This window comes from Anomaloglossus baeobatrachus, chromosome 5 (assembly GCF_048569485.1).
Source record: "Anomaloglossus baeobatrachus isolate aAnoBae1 chromosome 5, aAnoBae1.hap1, whole genome shotgun sequence".
Classification (NCBI taxonomy): domain Eukaryota; kingdom Metazoa; phylum Chordata; class Amphibia; order Anura; family Aromobatidae; genus Anomaloglossus; species Anomaloglossus baeobatrachus.
This window is the reverse complement of record NC_134357.1, coordinates 64,387,561-64,408,421: the sequence shown is the minus strand read 5'-3', so window position 1 is coordinate 64,408,421 and position 20,861 is coordinate 64,387,561. Positions and strand designations below refer to the sequence as shown.

Sequence of the window (20,861 nt, the reverse complement as noted above, 5' to 3'; positions counted from 1 at the left end):
CTCTGGATCACCGGGGGGACTCCAGAGGAGGAGGCGGGCAGACGGTCTATGGCCGAGGCTAAGGTCTGAGACATCTTGGTTAAGGGTTGCTCTTGTGCTGGACGGGAGAGGGAGGGGGAGAGGGAGAGGGAGAGAACAGAGCAGAAGATGCCAGGAGGATGGGGACTGGGGAAGGAGCTGCCTCCCAGTGGCAGAGCTTACCCAGACTCTGGCGTCCTGTGTGTGCTGATGCTGCTGTCTGAAGCCGGTGTCCTGAAGCTGCAGGCTGAGGGAGCAGAGGTGGGGGCTCCGGGGACCTGCAGGTTAGTCTGTGGGGAGCTGAACCGGAACGCTGCCGCTGCCCAGAAGCGCCTCAGGCTGTAATGGCGCTGCTGAGGAGACCGGGCTGGGGGAGGAACGGTAAAGAAGCGCGAAAAAACGGCGCGCTGCCGGGAGCCGGGATTGGCTGAGAGAAAGGAGCGCCGGGATTGGTCAGAAAAGAGCGCGCAGAGGCTTGCAGGGAATGGCTGTTAGAGCGGGCGGGCCTGTTGGAAAGTAAGGACCCGTGCGATAGGCCGGCCGAGAGGGGGTGTGGCGGCCGGGAGCTAGGCCTGAATAGAAGCCGGGGGCTAAATTTTTAAGGCTGAGACCGCAGGGGGAGCCGGAGAACGGCGCCGAGGACGAGAGCGGGGGCAGAGCCTGAATGAAGGGGTTCTGACCAGGGGTAAGTGCTAAGGGGCCAAATTCCTTCTTTTCCCTCTTTTTTTTTTTTTATGACTGAGCCCCCCCATGACCCGGGACAAGGGATGGGTACCTGTCCCGACGGCTGATAGTCCTCCTGATCCTGGCCTCCTGGGAAATACCTAGGGAGACGAGTATCTTCCGGAGATTTTTTTAGTCTCCCCTCCCTGATCAGGCCGGCTGTGGAGGGCGAGCGTGCAGGGGGGAGGGGGGCAAGGACCATCCGCCTGTCCCTCTGCGCGGATGCCCCCCAGTCTTGAGAGTGTTCGGGGGGTAGGGTCCTGCCAGACAGACACTGAGGACAACGGAAGTGGCGGACGGACCCCACTTCTGTGCGACCGGTCTCTAGGGGGGAGAGCAGGGTGAGCTATTACACCCCGTCGCCTAACGAGCTGTGTCTGAAACGAAAAAGGGGAAAAAATTAAAAAATACAAACCTAAGGGGCTGGGAGCAGCCCCAAGTGTGTCCACCTCCTATGGACACTAAGCTTAAACTGAGGAATGATTGCCAGTTGGTGGGTGTATACTGCATAGGAGGAGTTTTCCTTATTTTGCTTAGTGTCGCCTCCTAGTGGCAGCAGCATACAACCCATGGTCTCTGTGTCCCCCAATGAAGCGATAAAGAAAATCCGTTTTTCTCTGACGCCTCATTGGGGGACACAGGACCATGGGACGTCCTAAAGCAGTCCATGGGTGGGAAAAAAAAAAACAAGACAAGGCAACCCAAGGACTAGGAACCAGTCCCAGACAGCCTGGAGCACCTATTGAGATTTGCTTCAGATTTGCTTCAGCTGAAACCTGGGTATGGACTCTAATGCTTTGAAAACTTATGTAGGCTAGACCAGGTCACAGCCTTACACACCTGTTCCACTGAAGCCTGATGCCGAATGGCCCACGAAGCGCCAACTGCTCGCGTGGAATGAGCCCGCAGCCCACTAGGAATGGGCTTGAGTTGCAAGCGGTAGACTTCCTGGATCGCAGAGCGAATCCAGCGAGCCAGAGTCGCCTTTGAAGCTGCCTGTCCCTTCTTAGGCCCCTCAGGAATGACGAACAAAGAGCCCGTTTTCCTAAAGGGGGCTGTCCTGGATATGCAATATCTGAGAGCTCTGACGAGGTCTAATGAATGCAGAGACCTTTCCACCCTATGAACTGGGTGTGGACAAAAAGGAAGAACAATGTCCTCATTCAAATGAAATGGGGTAGGAACCTTTGGAAGAAAATCCGGAAGGGGGCGCAGAACCACCTTGTCCTGGTGAAAGATCAGAAAAGGCTCGCGGCAAGAGAGTGCTGCCAGCTCCGAAACCAGTCTGATGGACGTAATTGCCACCAGGAATATTACCTTCCAGGACAGAAGAGCAAGGGAGGATTCCTTGAGAGTTTCAAAGGGAGACCTCTGGAGACCATCCAGAACGAGATTGAGGTCCTATGGGTCCAGCGGCCGTTTGTACGGGGAACTAGATGGGAAACACCCTGGAGGAAGGTCTTGACTTGTGGTTTTTGAGCCAGGCGGCATTGGTAGAAGATTGAGAGCGCTGAGATCTGCCCTTTAAGGGAACTGAGAGCCAACCCCGCTTGCAAACCAGACTGTAGAAAGTCGAGAATTCTGGGGATGTCTGGAAGGCGCCACGGCACGTCTGCGAGCATTTGTACTAATTCGGCGTACCAGGCGCGCCTGGGCCAGTCCGGTGCCATTAGTATCACCGGGACTCCCTCTGCCTTGATCTTCCTGATTACCCGCGGCAGCAGGGGTAGAAGTGGAAATATGTAAGGCAGGCGGAAGTGGTGCCAGGAGCAGACTAGAGCATCCGCGCCGATGGACTGCGGGTCGCGTGACCTGGCTATGAACGCAGGTATCTTTGCGTTCAACCTTGAGGCCATTAGATCCACGTCTGGTGTGCCCCATCGAGTGCAGATGTGTAGAAACACTTCTGGGTGGAGAGACTATTCTCCGGCTGCCAGGCCTTGGCGACTTAGAAAGTCTGCTGCCCAGTTCTCTACTCCCGGTATGTGTACCGCTGATATCACTGACCCCGTCGATTCGGCCCAGCTGAGGATCTTGTGGGCCTCGAGATAAGCCGCTTTGCTGCGGGTGCCCCCCTGCCGATTGATATAGGCTACAGCTGTCGCATTGTCCGATTGGACTCGAATCTGACGATCCGCTAGCAGAGGGCAGAACGCCCTGAGCGTGAGGAAGAGCGCGCAGATTTCCAGGATGTTTATGGGTAGGGAAGACTCCTGGGGCGTCCAACGTCCTTGAGCAGTGTGGTGCCGGTACACTGCTCCCCAGCCTAGGAGGCTGGCGTCCGTGGTCAGGACCAGCCAGTTCACTGGGAGAAAAAAAATCTCCCCTTCGATAGGGATGAGGACCGAAGCCACCAGCGGAGTGCGTACCTGACTGAAGAAGTCAGGTGAAGATGTCTGTCCAGGGAGAAGGGGCTCTTGTCCCAGGCCGCTAGAAGGGCTAGCTGCAGTGTGTGGAGGCGCAATTGAGCAAAGGGTACTGCTTCCATAGCCGCCACCATCCTGCCGAGTACTTTCATGCTGAATCGAATGGAGCGAGACGGAGGACGAAGAAGGCAGCGTACCGCTCGTTGAAGAGCGATCGCCTTGTCCAGGGGGAGGTAGATCAAGCCCCGACGGGTGTCCAGGGACATGCCCAGGAACGTGATGGATCGTGATGGGATCGGGGATGATTTGTCTAGATTCACTAGCCACCCTAAGCGGGATAGTGTGCCCACAGTGATCTGTACGCTGGTTGAGCTGTCGTGGAAGGAGGGGGCCTTGATGAGGTCGTCCAAGTAAGGGAGAACGAATACTCCCCTGGCGTGAAGGACGCTCATGGCAACCGCCATGACTTTGGTGAAGACCCTTTTTTTTTTTTTAAATCAGATACTTTTTTATTAAAACAGAATACATACAACAGAATAACAAATCGGCATCCAAATTAAATTTATCACATCTATTACCCCTTTAACTCCCCCTCCCGCCCCCTCCCCCACCCCGGCAGCAACACTTCTCCCCGATACTACATCCCATTTAGTACACACTTAGGATACCCTTCAACTGTAGTATAGCAACCATCCCGTTGTGCAAGAGGAACAACTAGTAACACAAATAAAACAAAACATACACATCAGAGGTCTCAGACGGCTATCCCGGTCCCAGACCAGTTTATTGGTCCATCACTCGTCTTATTCGCATTGCAGCCAAGGAGACCATAGCTTCTCAAACATTTTAACATTCCCCCTTCTTTCATACACTCCCCGTTCCAGCTGAAGAATACATTTCACCCTTTTAATGTACTCTCCCCTGGTCGGGGGGTCTTTTTTAATCCAGGACCTGGCGATTAGCTTTCTTGCCGCATACAGCAGCCTAGCAATGACAATTCTCATAGTATTTTCCACCCCAAGCTCCTCAACATATCCCAATAGGCATATCACTGGTTCCCTGGGGAGGACACACCCATATGTTCTTCCTATCTTGTGGATAACCTGAGTCCAAAAGGAGACCAGTCTCGGACAAGACCACATCATGTGAAAAATACCTGCGTCAGATCCCTGACACCTTGGACACTCCGAATTCCTTTTCAACCCCATTTTAAACATCAGTAAAGGAGACCTATATACCCGGTGAATCACGTATAGGTGAGACAGTCTGGCTGGTTCGCTCATGGAAAGTTTAGGGATATACTCTAAGATACTCTCCCACACCTCCTCCGTTATCGGCCCAACTTCCTCCTCCCATTTAGATTTAGTTTTAATTGGGTAGTCTAAAAGAAAGGTATGTAGTATATCTTTATACGTGCCAGAAATGATCCCTTTAGTGCTTCCTCCGCCCTTACACACATACTCCAGTACCAGGTCAGTCTGTATGGCCACACTTTGTTTAGCCGCTTGGGCTGCAATCGCATGTTTTAATTGTCTGTAGTGGAGCCAGCCGGACGCCGGTAACTGAAACTCACTCTAACTGCGGGAACGACTTCACAATTCCTCCGTCCAATATCTGATGCATGTATACTACACCCTTGCGTCTCCACTCCTCAATATTCCCCATTTTCTGAATCTCCGGGAGATTACTGTTATCCCAGATAGGTGTAAACTTAGTTAACCGGGTCACCCCTCTCACCCTTTTCAGCCTATCCCAGGTCTTATTTATAAGTGCCATTGTAGGAGATGTTCTACCCAGGAGCCCCACCGCACCATCCTCTAGTCCCATTACCAATGGACTTCTACCCACTATGTATTCCAGTACTTCTTTAATGCCCCCATCTTTCTCTCGATCAGACCAACCCCTGAGGTGTTGACATTGCGCCGCTATATAATACAATTCCGGATTTGGGATTGCTAGACCCCCCTCATCCTTCGGCCTTTGTAAAGTCTCTAATCGCACCCTAGGCTGCTTTTTACCCCACACCAGGTCCCTAAACAGCGAGTTTATCCCTTTAAATCTTTTCCTTGAAATACAAACAGGGGCATTGTGCAGTATGTATAGGAGTTTAGGCATTACTACCATCTTTAGAAAATTAACCCTTCCAACAACTGACAAATGTAGCTTGTTCCAGGCATCCACCTTGGCTCTCAATTTTTTAAGGAGAGGCCATAAGTTCACCTGTATGTATTTTTCTACTGGCAGAGATATCTGGATACCTAGATATTTAAATTCGTCCACATTCTTCAATTTGTTAGCCCCAGTATCCTCATTTGTCCAGACTACTTCCCCATCCACTTTAAAGAGGCTCGATTTAGACCAATTAATGGTCAGTCCCGAAACTTCTCCAAATTTCTCTATTATCTGCATGGCATGATCCAATGAGGCTGATGGATCCCCCAAGAAAAGTAATAAATCGTCAGCATAAAGAGCTATTTTCTCCTCTAAATGCCCATACTTAAATCCATGGATCTCCATTGTTTTCCTAATGGCCGCCGCCAGAGGCTCTATTGCAATAGCAAATAGGAGCGGCGATAGTGGGCAGCCCTGCCTCGTTCCCCGGTGCAACTCAAACGCTGAGGAGGTCATACCGTTAACTCTAACTTTAGCAGTAGGCCTATTATACAACAGCTGCACCCACTTTACAAACCGTGGGCCAAAACCCATATGCTGCAACACTTTCCACAAATACCCCCACTCAACACTATCGAACGCTTTCTGGGCATCTAGCGAAGCGATCACCCTCCGGCCAGGGTTGTCAGGCGGCAACTGTAGATTAAGGTACAATCTCCTGATATTAGCAGCTGTCGACCTATTGGCCATGAACCCTGATTGGTCCATATGGATTAGGTTAGATATAACTCCAGTCAGCCGGTTTGACAACACCTTAGCCAGAAGCTTCACGTCCGCTGTTAATAACGAGATGGGTCTATATGAGTCTGGAAGCCTCGGATTTTTATCCTCCTTAGGAATTACTACTATTATTGCTTCTCATAGATTCAGGCAATACACCCTCCCCCTCCGCCACCTCAAAGACTTTCAATAGTTTGGGTAATAGGATTTCTTCTAACTGTTTATAAATTTCAACTGGTAGCCCGTCTGCTCCCGGTGCCTTGTCATTGCTCATGCCATGCAGAGCGTCCTCCAGTTCATCAATAGTAATAGGTGACTCCAGTTTATCTCTATCCAGCACAGACAACACCGGAAGCTCACCTCGCTCAAGAAATGAGTCCACCTCTTCCACCCTCATCTCTCCGCTAGAAGAATATAGCGTGCGATAGAAATCTTTAAAGACCCCAAGGATCTCCTCAACCTCAGTGACCTGTGTCCCCTCCACCGTGTCCATACCATGCAAAAATGAACTACTCCTTTGAGCTGCAGCTATGACCGATAATAGATGACCAACTTTTTCTCCCTCCTCATAAAAATGCAATTTTTGGAATGCCTGCTTCCTTACCGCCTTCTCCAAAAGCATCTTATTAACCTGTTCATGCGCCTGCCTAAGATTTTGCTTCGCGTCCGTAGTAGTACTCCGGATTGCTTCCAGCTCTGCCTTATCTAAGGCCTCCAGGCTATCTTTCTCATCCTGCCTCGTCTGTGTTTTACGTTTACAGATATCCCTGAACAGGAGCCCCCTGAGGTATGCCTTCATCGCATCCCATACCACCAGCGGACCAGTGCTACCCTCGTTGTGGATAAAGAAATCCCCAAGATCCCGTTCTATATTCCCCATATTAATATGACGGATCCATGCTGGATGAAGCTTCCACTCTCCCCTCCTTCCCCCTGTCAGGGTCCCCCGTCGTATGGACACTAGAATTGGGCTATGGTCTGAAATCACTCTTGTCAGATATTGCACGTCGCTTATCATTGCATCCATCAGATCACTAGCTAGAGCCATGTCAATGCGGGACAGAGTGTTATGTGAAGCCGAATAACAAGAGAAGCAGGATACCCTCCCATTCCTCACTCGCCAGGCATCCACCATTCCAAGTTCCCCAATAAGAGTGCCAAACGAAGTCATACAACTATCCTGGATACCTGGAGGTCTACTACTCCTATCCCAGTACAGATCTATCACATTATTGAAGTCCCCCACCAGTAAAAAAGGGATTACTCCCCCCTTCTCAGAGAACTCCCTTATCTCCCTTAGTTTGGTGCACTTATATGGAGGTGGTATATATATTGCAGCTATACACATGAGTCTGCCAAATATTTTACACACACTGTCCCTCTTTATCCACATACACTTCTCTCTTCATATTGCACAGAGTTATGGATCAGCAGTGATACACCCCTTGCATAGTTGGAAAAGGTGGAGTGATAGGCCTTCTGCACCCATCTCCTATTTAAAACATGTGTTGTCTCCTTTGTTAGATGCGTTTCTAGTAGACATATTACTGACGGGTTCTGGTCTTGAACATATTTAATTAATGCCGCTCTCCTAGACCTATCTGATAACCCTCTAATATTCCAACTCAACACCTTAATTCTATCCCCCATTATCCCACCCAGTAAAACCATCAAACCTTGTAGTATCTCCCCATGCTGCCTCTACCCTACCCCTTTCCCCCCTCCCCCCCTGCTCCCCTCCCCTCCTACTCCCCACCACTTCGTGTTTTCGAGTACTCCTGTGAAGCATCGGGTTTTCCAAACCTGGTCCATAATCCCTACTAAATTCCCCCCTACCTCCCTCGCCTTCCCCTCTTAGACACATTTTAAAACTCGTCCCTTTTCCAACAATTCTCCACTCCCCCCCTTTCTATGTATAATCATATTCCACTCAACCAATATAACAGTAAAATGGCGAACAGTAATTAAACTGGAATATCAAATTGTAAATACCACCACCGCGCCTAATTAGGCAGTCCCCATGTCCTGCGAAGTTCACATCAAACCCTTCGCATTCCCCCTGCATACTACCTCAATCCCAAAGGGAAGGAGATAAAAAAAGAAAAAACAAGAAGGGTCCCCTGTAAGCTCCTAAGGATGTCGTAGAGCCTCAGCCGGCCTTCTCCAACACACTGCAGATTCAGACAGTCAGCTCATTCCTTCAAACGGATCCGCTTTTCGTTTGCGTCCAACCACTGCATGGCTTCCTCTGGAGTTGTAAAAAAGTGCACCCGCTCCAACGCCGTCACTCTTAGCTTTGCCGGGAACATCATTGAGTATTGCACCCCCATCTCTCGCAGGCGCCTCTTTACTCCTGTAAAAGTCATACGTAGCTTTTGAACAGAAATGGAGTAGTCCGGGTATATGGAAATTCTCTGGCCGTCAATCATAAGATCCTCCATGTCTCTTGCCTTTCGCAGTATAGTGTCCCTGTCCCTGTAGTTGAGGAGCTTGGCTAGCATAGTGCGAGGGCCCCTGCCTGCTGGTTGTGGCTGCATCGGGACTCTGTGTGCACGTTCCACGGCATAGAGCTTGGATAAGACATTAGCACCCATTTTCCCCCTGAGCCAGTCTTCTACATATTCAGTGGGGTTTCTTCCTTCCGCTTTCTCAGGGATGCCGACAATTCGGATGTTATTTCTTCTAGAGCGGTTCTCTAAATCATTTTTTGCCATGATTTCAGCTATCTGCTGTGCAAATGTTTTTTTCAGAGTTTTGTAGTTTTGTAATATGATCCTCTGTTATCCCCACTCTCTCCTCTACAGCCGTTGTTCTCAGATCGGCTTTCTTGAGGTCTTTCTTGATGTCAGCAACCTCTGCCTGTAATCCCTTAACTTGCTTAGTCAGGGTAGTCAGAGCTGTTTTACAAAAAGACACCACTGCAAAAAGGTCCTTTAAAGTGGGGTTTTCTGGAGCCTCCTGTGCACTATGTGCTTTCTCCACTTCTGTCTTATCTTGCTGCTTTTCACCATCCCCCATCTCATCAGAGCTGGCATTGTCTTCTCCCTCCTCTATCTCACCTCTGTTATCTGTATGCTGAAGTGATTTCTCTGAAGTCTGGGCAAATTTCTCCAGCCTTGCCGCGACCTGCATCCTCTCCTGACAGGCTGCATTAACTTTCTCAGCTTCCTGCCTTATCATGGCACCATCTTGAGAGCTGGGGACTTTCCCGCCTCCATTATCTTTTTGCCTGTGACGGACCATGGCACTCTGCATCCACCAGACTCACCCCAGACAAGTCCTCACCACCTTATCTTCCTGACAGCCGGCTGAGGTAGTGATAACAGCGGTATTCAGGGATCTATCAAGGGAGTTTGCAGGAGAGCTCCACAAACACGTCTCTTCACATTGCCGTCCAGGCCACGCCCCCTTGGTGAAGACCCTTGGTGCAGTGGCAAGGCGAAGGGTAGAGCTACGAATTGAAAAGGGGAGTCCTGAACTGCGAAGCAGAGGAACTTTTGGTGATCTGGCGATGGGTATGTGCAGGTACGCGTCCTTTAGGTCTATGGAGGCGAGGAATTCCCCTTCGACCATGGATGCAATAATGGACCTTAGGGACTCCATTCTGAATCTCCGTACGTGCACATGTTTGTTCAGGTGTTTGAGGTCCAGGATGGGTCGAACTGACCCATCCTTTTTGGGGACCACAAAGAGGGTGGAATAAAAACCTCTGAACTTCTCGTCGTCCGGGACAGGTATTATCACTTCAGCTGTTTGGAGCGAGTGGATTGCTGAGAAAAAAAAAGCTTTGCGTCGTTTTCGAGCCTTTGGGGGGTTTTGAGAGAACAGGCTCGGGGGTCGGATCCGAAATTCTATGTGGTAACCGGAAGAAACAAGGTCTCGCACCCATTTGTTGTCTGTGGCGGCAGCCCAGATATGTTGAAAGAGCCCCAGTCAACCTCCTACAATGAGTGTCTTCCGGGGCGTCGAAGGAGTCATGAGGGGGGAAAACGTGGACGAGTCTCCCTAGTCCTGGACTGTTTCGGTCTAGGCTGCCATGACGAAGTGGGTTTCGGGGAGAGCTGAGGTCGGTCCCTGCGTAGTCCGCGGCTGGTGACGGGGCAACACGAGATGTCGACCACCCAAATGAGTTCTGAAAGGAGCGGAACGAGGACTGTGGACGTCTGGTGAAGGTCGTCCTGGACTTCAGCTGGGGGAGGTACTCTTTCCTCCTGTGGCGTCAGAAATTAGCTTGTCCAGCCGTTCGCCAAACAAAGCGGTCTGGAAAAAAGGGAAGGCCCGTGAGAGACTTCTTGGAGGCAGAGCCCGCTCGCCATTGTCGGAGCCAGAGAGCTCTACGAATGGCTATGGTATTTTAGGCGGCAAACGCTGAGCAGGTAGCAGCGTCCATGGAGGCCTGCATGAGGTACTCCGCCGCAGCGGAAATTTGAGCTGTTACCTCTGAAGGTATGAGTGAACCGGGATTCCTCAAGCAAAGTGTTAAGGGATTCTGCCCAGACCGAGATTGCCTTTGCGACCCACACAGCGGCAAAGGAGGGAGAGAGGGAGGAACCCGCAGCCTCAAAAGCAGAGCAGGCGAGGGGGGGGGGGGGGTCGACCGAGCGCGGATCGGCCCAGCCCTTAGGGGCAGGTGAGACAAAAGGGTACCGGGACTCCATGAGTTTTCGGTTACCGAAGCGCCTGTCAGGCTTCTCCCTTTGCTTTGTGAGGATATCCTGAAACTTTGGGTGATCAGCAAAAATTTTTTGGAGTTTCCTTGCCCTCTTAAAGGAGACCACATGGTCAGTGGTAGTGGATGGGGGATCCTCCACATGCAGCGTTTGGTTGATTGCTGCTATAAGGGAGTCTATTGCAGTTTGATCATCTGGGGAGAGTGAAACCAAGGTATCATCCTGGTACAAACAGCATTCTCCTTCCTCCAGCTCTTCAGAAGCCGTGGAGCGTGTGGGAGAGCCTGCCCTGTGTGCTCCCGAGGGAGAGCCATGGGGGCCATGATAGAGTGCTGGAGACACCCGGCCGTGAAGAATGGGCCCGGATTACCTCAGAAGAATCCTCCATTGGGGTATCCTCAGGCTGCGTTCCATCCAGAGGCCCAGAAGGGTGTGGAGGACGACATTGCATAGCCAGCACCAGGTTCCGTGACAGTTTTTCCATGGATTGGGACAGAAACTGCCCATTCCAGTGGGCTGGGAGCCCTAGGCTCTGGGCTGACTGTTGCGGCGGTGGTGGTGGTGGGGGGGGGGGTCTTGGGGGGCTATAGGGGCACAGGACTCACAGAGAGAAGAGGTGTGTTTACGTGGTAGCTCAGCGTGGCAGGCAGTGCAGGCTGAATAATAGACTATGTGAGCCTTAGCACTCTTAGTACCCTTCGAGTTCTGCATGTTCCTAATAGGAGTATGCCAGGAGGGGGGAGCAATGATATGCAGAGCTACAAGTGAAGCAGTGGGAAGCAAGGATTGTATTTGCTTCAGTGTACCTCACCAGAATCAGCCAACGGCCCTGCGTTCTCAGGAAGGAGTCTCTGTGGAGATCTTCACACGTTTTCCTGGGGGGAACGGGACTTATCGCGGCCTGCGGGGGGCGGGGCTTAGCATTAAAAGAGCGCCAAGAAGAAGTCAGTGTGCCCCCCCTGCTGTCGGCAGTAAAAAAAAAAACGGAGGGAAGGGAGCCTCTGACAGTTTTTCTCCCCCTCCAGTCAGCACACAGCTACCAGTAGATTATCTCTGCAGGATTCCCTGCAATCAGCAAGGGACTTTCCCCTCCTCCAGCACACAGCTATGGTGGGAATAAAGACTGTAAATTCAGCAGTCCTGGGAGCCTTCCCTGCACTGTATTTTTCCCTTTGTCTGGGAAACCAGTCAGGAGGATCTCACTTTAACACTGCCTCAGTCCAGGCAGTGGAAATAGCAGAGTCAGCCTGCTGTGTCCGGCCACACAGGTGCAATGTATCAACTCAGAGCCTGCAAAGAGGGGCTGAGGAATTGTGCCTCTGCCCTGGGCTCTGGAAAAATCGGTGTCTGTGGGACCCGTCCAGTAAAAGGCAGCCCAGGATCCAGCGTCACAGGAGGGAGTACGTGGAGGCAACACTCCGCGTTCCCGCCCGTTGATGGTATTGGGAGATCGGTCCCAAAAGGAAACAGTCGCCCTCAAAAAATAACAAAACCTTGAAAGGATGTGCCTCCTACAGACACTAAGCTAAAACTGAGGTTGTCTGGCCCGGCCAGGGGGTGTATACTGCAGAGGAAGAGCTAATGCTTTTTGCATCTACTTAGTGTCCTCCTATGGATAGGCAGCATAACACCCATGGTCCTGTGTCCCTAAATGAGGCGTCAGAGAAACATACCCCGACATGCACGTTTCGATGTCTTCTTCAGGGGGGCCGTGGAGTTCTATACTCGAGACGGCAGACCTCAGGCAAAAAGAAAAACATTTGGCGTATTACCTGTTGATATTTCCTCAGCTCCGCTTTTATTGGAACAGGAATGGTATAATTTTCCAATTTCTTTCCATCCAGCAGTTGTTCCAAGAAACTGCGCTCCCTGGCTTTTAGTTTTATTAACTCTTCTGACATATTGGGAGGATCCGGGATTCCAGCCTAGAAATGAAAAGTAAAATATTGAGCCAAAAGAGTAATTGGGTGGGTTTGGGGAGGACAAGAAAAAGGGAATTTTGTTTACTTACCGTAAATTCCTTTTCTTCTAGGTCCTATTGGGAGACCCAGACAATTGGGTGTATAGCTACTGCCTCCGGAGGCCACACAAAGTATTACACTTTAAAAAGTGTAACCCCTCCCCTCTGCCTATACACCCTCCCGTGCATCACGGGCCCATCAGTTTTGGTGCCAAAGCAGGAAGGAGGAAACTTATAAATTGGTCTAAGGTAAATTCAATCCGAAGGATGTTCGGAGAACTGAAACCATGAACCACAAGAACAATTCAACATGAACAACATGTGTACACAAAAGAACAACAGCCCGAAGGGAACAGGGGCGGGTGCTGGGTCTCCCAATAGGAGCTAGAAGAAAAGGAATTTACGGTAAGTAAACAAAATTCCCTTCTTTGTCGCTCCATTGGGAGACCCAGACAATTGGGATGTCCAAAAGCAATCCCTGGGTGGGTAAAGAATACCTCGATAAAAAGAGCCGAAAAACGGCCCCCTCTTACAGGTCAGCAACCGCCGCCTGAAGGACTCGCCTACCTAGGCTGGCATCTGCCGCAGCATAGGCATGCACCTGATAGTGTTTCGTGAAAATGTGCAGACTCGACCAGGTAGCCGCCTGACACCTGCTGAGCCGTAGCCTGGTGCCGTAATGCCCAGGATGCACCTACGGCTCTGGTAGAATGGGCTCTCAGCCCTAAGGGATCGGAAGCCCAGAAGAACGGTAGGCTTCAAGAATCAGTTCCTTGATCCACCGAGCCAAGGTTGACTTGAAAGCCTGCGACCCCTTACGCTGGCCAGCGACAAGGACAAAGAGCGCATCAGAACGGCGCAGGGGCACCGTGCGCGAAATGTAGAGCCGGAGTGCTCTCACGAGATCTAACAAGTGCAAATCCTTTTCACATTGGTGAACTGGATGAGGGCCAAAAGAAGGTAAGGAGATATCCTGATTGAGATGAAAAGGGGATACCACCTTAGGTAGAAATTCCGGGACCGGACGCAGAACCACCTTATCCTGGTGAAACACCAGGAAGGGTGCTTTGCATGACAGTGCTGCTAGCTCAGACACTCTCCGAAGTGATGTGACTGCCACAAGGAAAGCCACCTTCTGCGAAAGGTGTGATAGAGATAACCCTGAGGACGCTAAGAGCCAGGACTCAATGGCCGCACAGTCAGGTTGAGGGCCGCAGAATTCAGATGGAAAAATGGCCCCTGAGACAGTAAGTCTGGTCGGTCTGGGAGTGCCCACGGTTGACCCACCGTGAGGTGCCACAGATCCGGGTACCACGACCTGCTCGGCCAGTCCGGAGCGACGAGGATGGCGCGGCGGCAGACGGACCTGATCTTGCGTGACACTCTGGGCCGCAGTGCCAGAGGAGGAATACATAAGGCAGTCGAAACTGCGACCAGTCCTGAACTAATGCGTCCGCCGCCAGCGCTCTGTGCTGGTGGTTGATGTACGCGACCGCCGTGGCGTTGTCCGACTGTATTCGGATCTGCCTGCCCTCCAGCCACTTCTGGAACGCCTTTAGGGCTAGGTACACTGCCCTCATCTCCAGAACCTTGATCTGAAGGGAGGACTCTGTCGGAGTCCAGGTTCTCTGAGACCTGTGGTGGAGGAAGACCGCTCCCCACCCTGACAGACTCGCGTCCGTCGTGACCACCGCCCAGGATGGTAACAGGACGGATTTTCCCTTCGACAAAGAAGTGGGAAGAAGCCACCACTGAAGAGAGGTTTTGGCTGCCAGTGAAAGAGACGTTCCTGTCTAGGGACGTCGACCTCCTGTCCCATTTGCGGAGAATGTCCCATTGAAGTGGACGCAGATGAAACTGCGCCAAGGGAACTGCCACCATCTTCCCTAGGAAGTGCATGAGACGCCTCAAGGGGTGTGACTGGGCCCGAATGAGAGAGAGTGCACCCCTGTCTGCAGTGAACGCTGTTTGTCCAGCGGAAGCTTCACTATCGCTGAGAGAGTATGAAACTGCATCCCGAGGTAAGTCAGTGATTGGGTCGGTGTCAATTTTGACTTTGGGAAATTGATGATCCACCCGAACCTCTGGAGAGTCTCCAGAGCAATGGTCAGGCTGTGTTGACATGCCACCCGGGAGGGTGCCTTGACTAGGAGACCGTCTAAGTAAGAGATCACCGAGTGGCCCTGAGAGTGTAGGACCGCCACCACTGATGCCGTGACCTTGGTGACGACCCGTGGAGCTGTCGCCAGGCCGAAAGGCAGTGCCACGAACTGAAGGTGTTCGTCCCAGATGGCAAAACGCATGAAGCGTTGATGCTCTGGTGCAATCGGCACATGGAGATAAGCATCCCTGATGTCGATTGATGCTATGAAGTCTCCTTGGGACATCGAGACGATGACAGAGCGGAGAGATTCCATCCGGAACCGTCTGGTTCTGACGTGTCTGTTGAGCAGTTTGAGGTCCAGAACGGGACGGAATGATCCCTCCTTTTTTGGCACCCCAAACAAGTTGGAGTAAAAACCGCGACCACGTTCTTGAAGGGGAACGGGGATCACAACTCCTTCTGCCTTCAGAGTGTTCACCGCCTGAAAAAGTGCATCGGCTCGCTCGGGGGGCAGAGATGTTCTGAAGAAACGAGTCGGAGGACGAGGACTGAGCTCTATCCTGTAACCGTGAGACAGCATGTCTCTCACCCATCGGTCTTGGACATGTGGCCCTCAGGCGTCGCAAAAGCGGGAGAGCCTGCCACCGACCGAGGATGCGGTTTGGTGATGCCGAAAGTCATGAGGAGACCGCCTTGGAGGCGGTTCCTCCGGCGGTCTTTGTAGGACGTGACTTAGACCGCCATGCAGAAGAGCTCTTCTGGCCCTTCTCTGACCTGTTGGACGTGGAGGAACGGGACTTGGCTGAGGGCCGAAAGGACCGAAACCTCGATTGTATTTTTCGTTGCTGAGGTCTGTTTGGTTTGGACTGGGGTAAGGACGAGTCCTTTCCCTTGGATTGTTTAATAATTTCATCTAATTGCTCGCCAAACAAACAGTCGCCAGAAAATGGCAAACCGGTTAAGAACTTCTTGGAAGCAGAGTCTGCCTTCCATTCGTGTAGCCACAGGGCCCTGCGGACTGCCACCGAATTGGCGGACGCTACCGCTGTACGGCTCGCAGAGTCCAGGACGGCGTTCATGGCGTAGGACGAGAAGGCCGACGCCTGAGAAGTCAAAGACACAACTTGCGGAGCAGAGGTACGTGTGACCGCATTAATCTCAGACAGACAAGCTGAGATAGCTTGGAGTGCCCACACGGCTTCAAAGGCCGGAGCAAAAGACGCGCCTATGGCTTCATAGATGGATTTCATCAGGAGCTCTATTTTCCTGTCAGTGGCATCCTTGAGCGATGAACCATCTGCCACTGCTACTACGGATCTAGCCGCCAGTCTAGAGACTGGAGGATCCACCTTGGGACACTGAGCCCAACCCTTAACTACGTCAGGGGGGAAGGGGTAACGTGTGTCATTAAGGCGCTTAGTAAAGCGCTTGTCCGGAAATGCTCTGTGCTTCTGGACAGCATCTCTGAAGTTAGAGTGATCGAAAAACGCACTCCGTGTACGTTTGGGAAACCTAAACTGGTGTTTCTCCTGCTGCGAAGCCGACTTCTCTATAGGTGGAGTTGGGTGAGAAAGATCTAGCACCTGGTTGATGGACGCTATAAGGTCATTTACTATGGCGTCCCCTTCAGGTGTATCGAGATTGAGAGCAACGTCAGGGTCAGAGCCCTGAGCTGCGACCTCCGCTTCATCCTCCAGAGAGTCCTCATGCTGAGACCCTGAGCAGCGTGATTAAGTCGGGGAAGGTTCCCAGTGAGCCCGCTTAGCCGCTCTTGGACTGCGGTCCGTGTCGGAGTCCTCGCCGTGGGACCTAGGTGTCACCCCAGGAGCACTTTGCTGCGCCGACCGAGGGGGGCCTGGGGGCGATGAACTCACAGTGCCCTGGGCCTGTGTTACTGGTCTGGACTGCAAGGCTTCTAGTATCTTAGCAGACCATCTGTCCATAGACTGAGCCATGGATTGTGAGAGTGACTCAGAGTTTCTCAGCCAAAACTGCAAACTCTGTCCCTGCCACCTGGACAGTGGAAGCCGGCGGTTCTACCTGAGCCGAGGGTCCCACCAGTGCCTGAGGCTCCGGCTGAGTGAGTGCCACAGGGGCCGAGCATTGCACACAATGAGGGTAGGTGGAACCTGGAGGTAACATAGCCGCTCTTTGCGGACGACATGCTGTTGTCTCCTCTTAGAGTAATCAGTGAGGGTATATAGCCAAAAGCAAATAATGCGGCCGAACAGAGAAAATGTATACTATATAATATTAAAGTTTAGTCCATGGGGACTAAAGTTAATAACGCGGCCGGCAAACAGGCGCGGTCGGCGCGGTAGTCCCGGCGTCACAAATACACGGCAGCCGCTGCAGCGTCTGTTACACAGGCGCTCCATGCGCCGTCCCCAAGGGGACACAGAGTACCTCTTAGAAGCAGGGCCTGTCCCTGATGATACCCGGTCTCCTGTCCGTCAGATTCCCCCAGGGGCTGCGGAGGGAGCCCGGTCCCAGTGCATGGTGACCGGTTAGGATCCCACTTCTCCCAGAGCCTCTAAGGGATGGGGAAGGAAAACGGCATGTGGCTCCAGCCTTTGTACCCGCAATGGGTACCTCAACCTTAACAGCACCGCCGACAATAGTGGGGTGAGAAGGGAGCATGCCGGGGGCCCTGTGGGGGCCCTCTTTTCTTCCATCCGATAAAATCAGCAGCTGCTGCTGACTAAAATGTGGAGCTTGCGTGAATGTGTGCCTCCTTCAACACAAAGCATAAAAACTGATGGGCCCGTGATGCACGGGAGGGTGTATAGGCAGAGGGGAGGGGTTACACTTTTTAAAGTGTAATACTTTGTGTGGCCTCCGGAGGCAGTAGCTATACACCCAATTGTCTGGGTCTCCCAATGGAGCGACAAAGAAAAAAACAAAAAAAACAAACCACCCCAAAAGCTGGATCTTTTCAAACCACCTCAATATAATCATATCTACAAGAAAAAGGTGTGCAGCTTAAGTGCTTACAGAAGTCTTTGTACATTACAAGAAATACAGCTCACAGTAATCTCTTGCATTTCACCTTCTCAATACCAAACAAAACCAACCCCCCAAACATTTATTCAAGAAGCACCTGGCTTCCTGATAGCACTTACTTCCATTAGACCAATCTCTAGGTGGCAGCTCTCCTACCATTCTCCATTCCTTGTCTCTCCAGGATAAGGTGGTCTTAGTCTAATAGTATTCTTTGTCCTCAAGGTAACTTTCCACCGGCCTCATTCGATTGAACAATCTTTTATACAAGTTGGACATTGCCAGAGGATTTTTGGTACTCACTAAAATCCCTTTCTTAGCCTTCATTGGTTGACAGCACTCACCCTTATGGCTCTTTAGGAAGTTTTACATTTTTCACCTATGACTTCTTGCGCTGTTCAACCTTACCGGTCTTCGTGAGAAAACCGTAGAATATACAAAAACTAACTGGTTTAGTCCAGTGTCTGCAGGGGAGGAGCAGGGACAGAGTAAAATTGTTAGTGGCAGCAGCAATACCCCCATGGTTTCCTGTGTTGTCCACTGAAGGTTATAAGAAAGGATTAGGGGGGTACAAAAAATCCTCTTTTTGAAGACAAAGTGCATCTCAAACTTGTTCAATATTTTTCCATTGATGAGACTGAGAGCAGGACTGTGGGAAAATATCACTATAATGATGCTACAGCACGTGTATGGCACTTCCACTTACCTCTAAAGGCATAAGCCTGATAAGTGTTGCAAAGCACTGTGTGGCCATGAAGCGCACACTGTCCGTCTGGTCACTCATTCTTCCCAGCACTGGCACCACCAGAAGGACTATGTATGGGACAATGCCAACATCCAGCTGCTCCATCACACCTTTAATGTTTTAATGTTAAGGAGTAACCAAATGGTCTTACCAACATGTAAGCTATACATGCAAAAATAATTAATTAATGGAAATAAACCAGATTCCAGGTTGGCTGCACAAATGCCAGATTTCAGAGTGGGGTGGTTACAGTCTTTGGCTCCAAATTAAAAATCCCAATTATACATGTAGATATGGTCATTCATTCAACCCATAGTGAAGGCTGACATCAGGTAGTACCCAAGAAACTTCATGGGACCGGCTGACTCTTCCAATAGAAGCTTCCATAGAACTCAATGCAGCGCGGCATCAGTTGCACAACTGAAAACACACGATAGACAGTCGCCATTGATTTATGGGTCCGTCAGTTCGGTGTTTGCAGTTTTGCTGGGAAAATTACATACCGAGCCTCGTACAGAATTTGGCTTTCTGTGCTACATTAGCACATCATACACTTTTCTTCATTATTTCAACACAGATTAGAAAGGAAGGATACAAGCCAGAGCTTCAATGGCTCCCTCCTGCTTCGTGTTATCATCGATAGCGTTCAGCCACGGCAAAACTTTCTCCAAAAATCCATTCATGGTTTCCATGGTAGCGATCTGGCTCATAACTCCTACACAACGAGAAGCCATATGCCTCACTGATGTGTAGGGATGCTGAAGACTCGTGAAGAAATGAGGAAGATGTTGAAGCAGCTGGAAGGGGAAAAAATATAATATAAATATATACATATATATACATACATATTACTCAAAAAAGGCAAGAGCAAGTTTTACATATCTATGCCACGCATTACAGATGCCTGATCCAGCAAAGAGTACGGCAATTAGATTTCACATGTATTTGTTCAATACATCTAATGATAGAAAATGTGTCTATTATTCAAATGCTGATGCAAAAAAAAAAAAAAAAAAAAAAAGAAGGGGGGGGGAATTCACTTACTCAAATACAGTGGAACCTTGATTTTACGAGAACAATCCGTTCTGGGACTGTGCTTGTTAACCAAGTTACTCGTCTAGCAAAGCTAGATTTCCCATAGGAAATCATTGCAATGCAGAAAATTCCTTCCACAACTTGTTAAATGTCCCATCCTGACAACCAAACCACACCACACCACACCACTGAATGGTCAGTGCGCTGCCTTTGACTAGCGGCTGACAGCGCAAGTTCAACCATCGTCGTGATTGTTACAGATACACATTCTGTAGCAGTGAACTACAAGAATCGTGAGGCCGGCAATGGAACGGAACACTGTAAGAGCGGGTCAGAGCACGGTGGATGTACAGAACCGGAAGTGTGTGCGGTGAGTATTTTGCTCGTATGGCAAAGCTTGCTCGTAATGGGAGTTACAAATTTACAGCAAGCTTTGCTCGTTAAGCAGAATACTCGCTAACTGGGTTACTCGTTAACTGAGGTTCCACTGTACTTAATTCTCAAGAGTGGTTACTTACTAAGGGTTGAAGACTGGAATCCATGGAAGAGGCTGTCACCTCAAACACTTGAAGGCTGCTGACTAGTTCCTGGGCGTGCTCATCTCCTTTTTCCAAGAGAAGATTGCCATCTACAATATGAAAAAAGTTTTGTTTTACCTTACCAATTTTATGAAATTGGCAAAAGCATTTATTATGAGAAAAACCAAAACACACTTTTCAGATCCTTTCTTAAAAAGGAGTTGGGTTTTTTTTTTGGACTATAGGTAAAATGTTTAACCCCTTCAGCCCCCGGGCACTTTCCGTTTCTGCGGTTTTGTTTTTTGCTCCTTCCGAGAGCCGTACCTTTATTTTTCCATCTATCTTGCCATATAAGGGCTTGTTTTTTGTGGGACGAGTTGTACTTTTAAATGAAACCATAAGTTTTACCATATAGTGTACTGGAAAAAAAGCCAAAAAATTTTAAGTGCGGAAAAATTGCAAAAAAAAAAAAGTGTGATCGTACAATAGTTTTTGGGATATTTTATTCACTGTGTTCACTATATGGTAAAACTGATGTATCTATGTGATGCCTGAGGTCGGTGCGAGTTTGTAGACACCAAACATGTATAGGTTTACTTGTATCTAAGGGGTTAAAAAAAAAAAAATTCACAAGCTTGTCCAAAAAAAGTGGCGCACATTTTGCGCCATATTCCAAAACCCGTAGCGTTTTCATTTTTCGGGATCTGAGACAGTGACTGCTTATTTTTTGCGTCTCGACTTGACGTTTTTAACGGTACCATTTTTGCGCAGATGCTAAGTTTTGATAGCCTGTTATTGCATTTTGCGCAAAATTTGCAGCGACCAAAAGG

General features: G+C 50.2%; 1 protein-coding gene across 3 annotated transcripts in view; it reads right to left on the bottom strand.

The window, feature by feature from the left end:
* The window catches only part of BTAF1 (B-TFIID TATA-box binding protein associated factor 1), a 187,882-nt gene that overhangs the window by 28,939 nt on the left and 138,082 nt on the right, over nucleotides 1–20,861 (bottom strand). For all 3 annotated transcript variants that reach the window (XM_075348556.1, XM_075348555.1, XM_075348557.1), the window contains exons 23-26: nucleotides 20,032–20,141; nucleotides 19,074–19,275; nucleotides 18,440–18,588; nucleotides 12,442–12,594 (exon numbers count right to left, since the gene is read on the bottom strand). In XM_075348556.1, coding sequence (XP_075204671.1) covers nucleotides 12,442–12,594; nucleotides 18,440–18,588; nucleotides 19,074–19,275; nucleotides 20,032–20,141 — 614 coding nt within the window. The remainder of the gene's footprint in view (nucleotides 1–12,441; nucleotides 12,595–18,439; nucleotides 18,589–19,073; nucleotides 19,276–20,031; nucleotides 20,142–20,861) is intronic.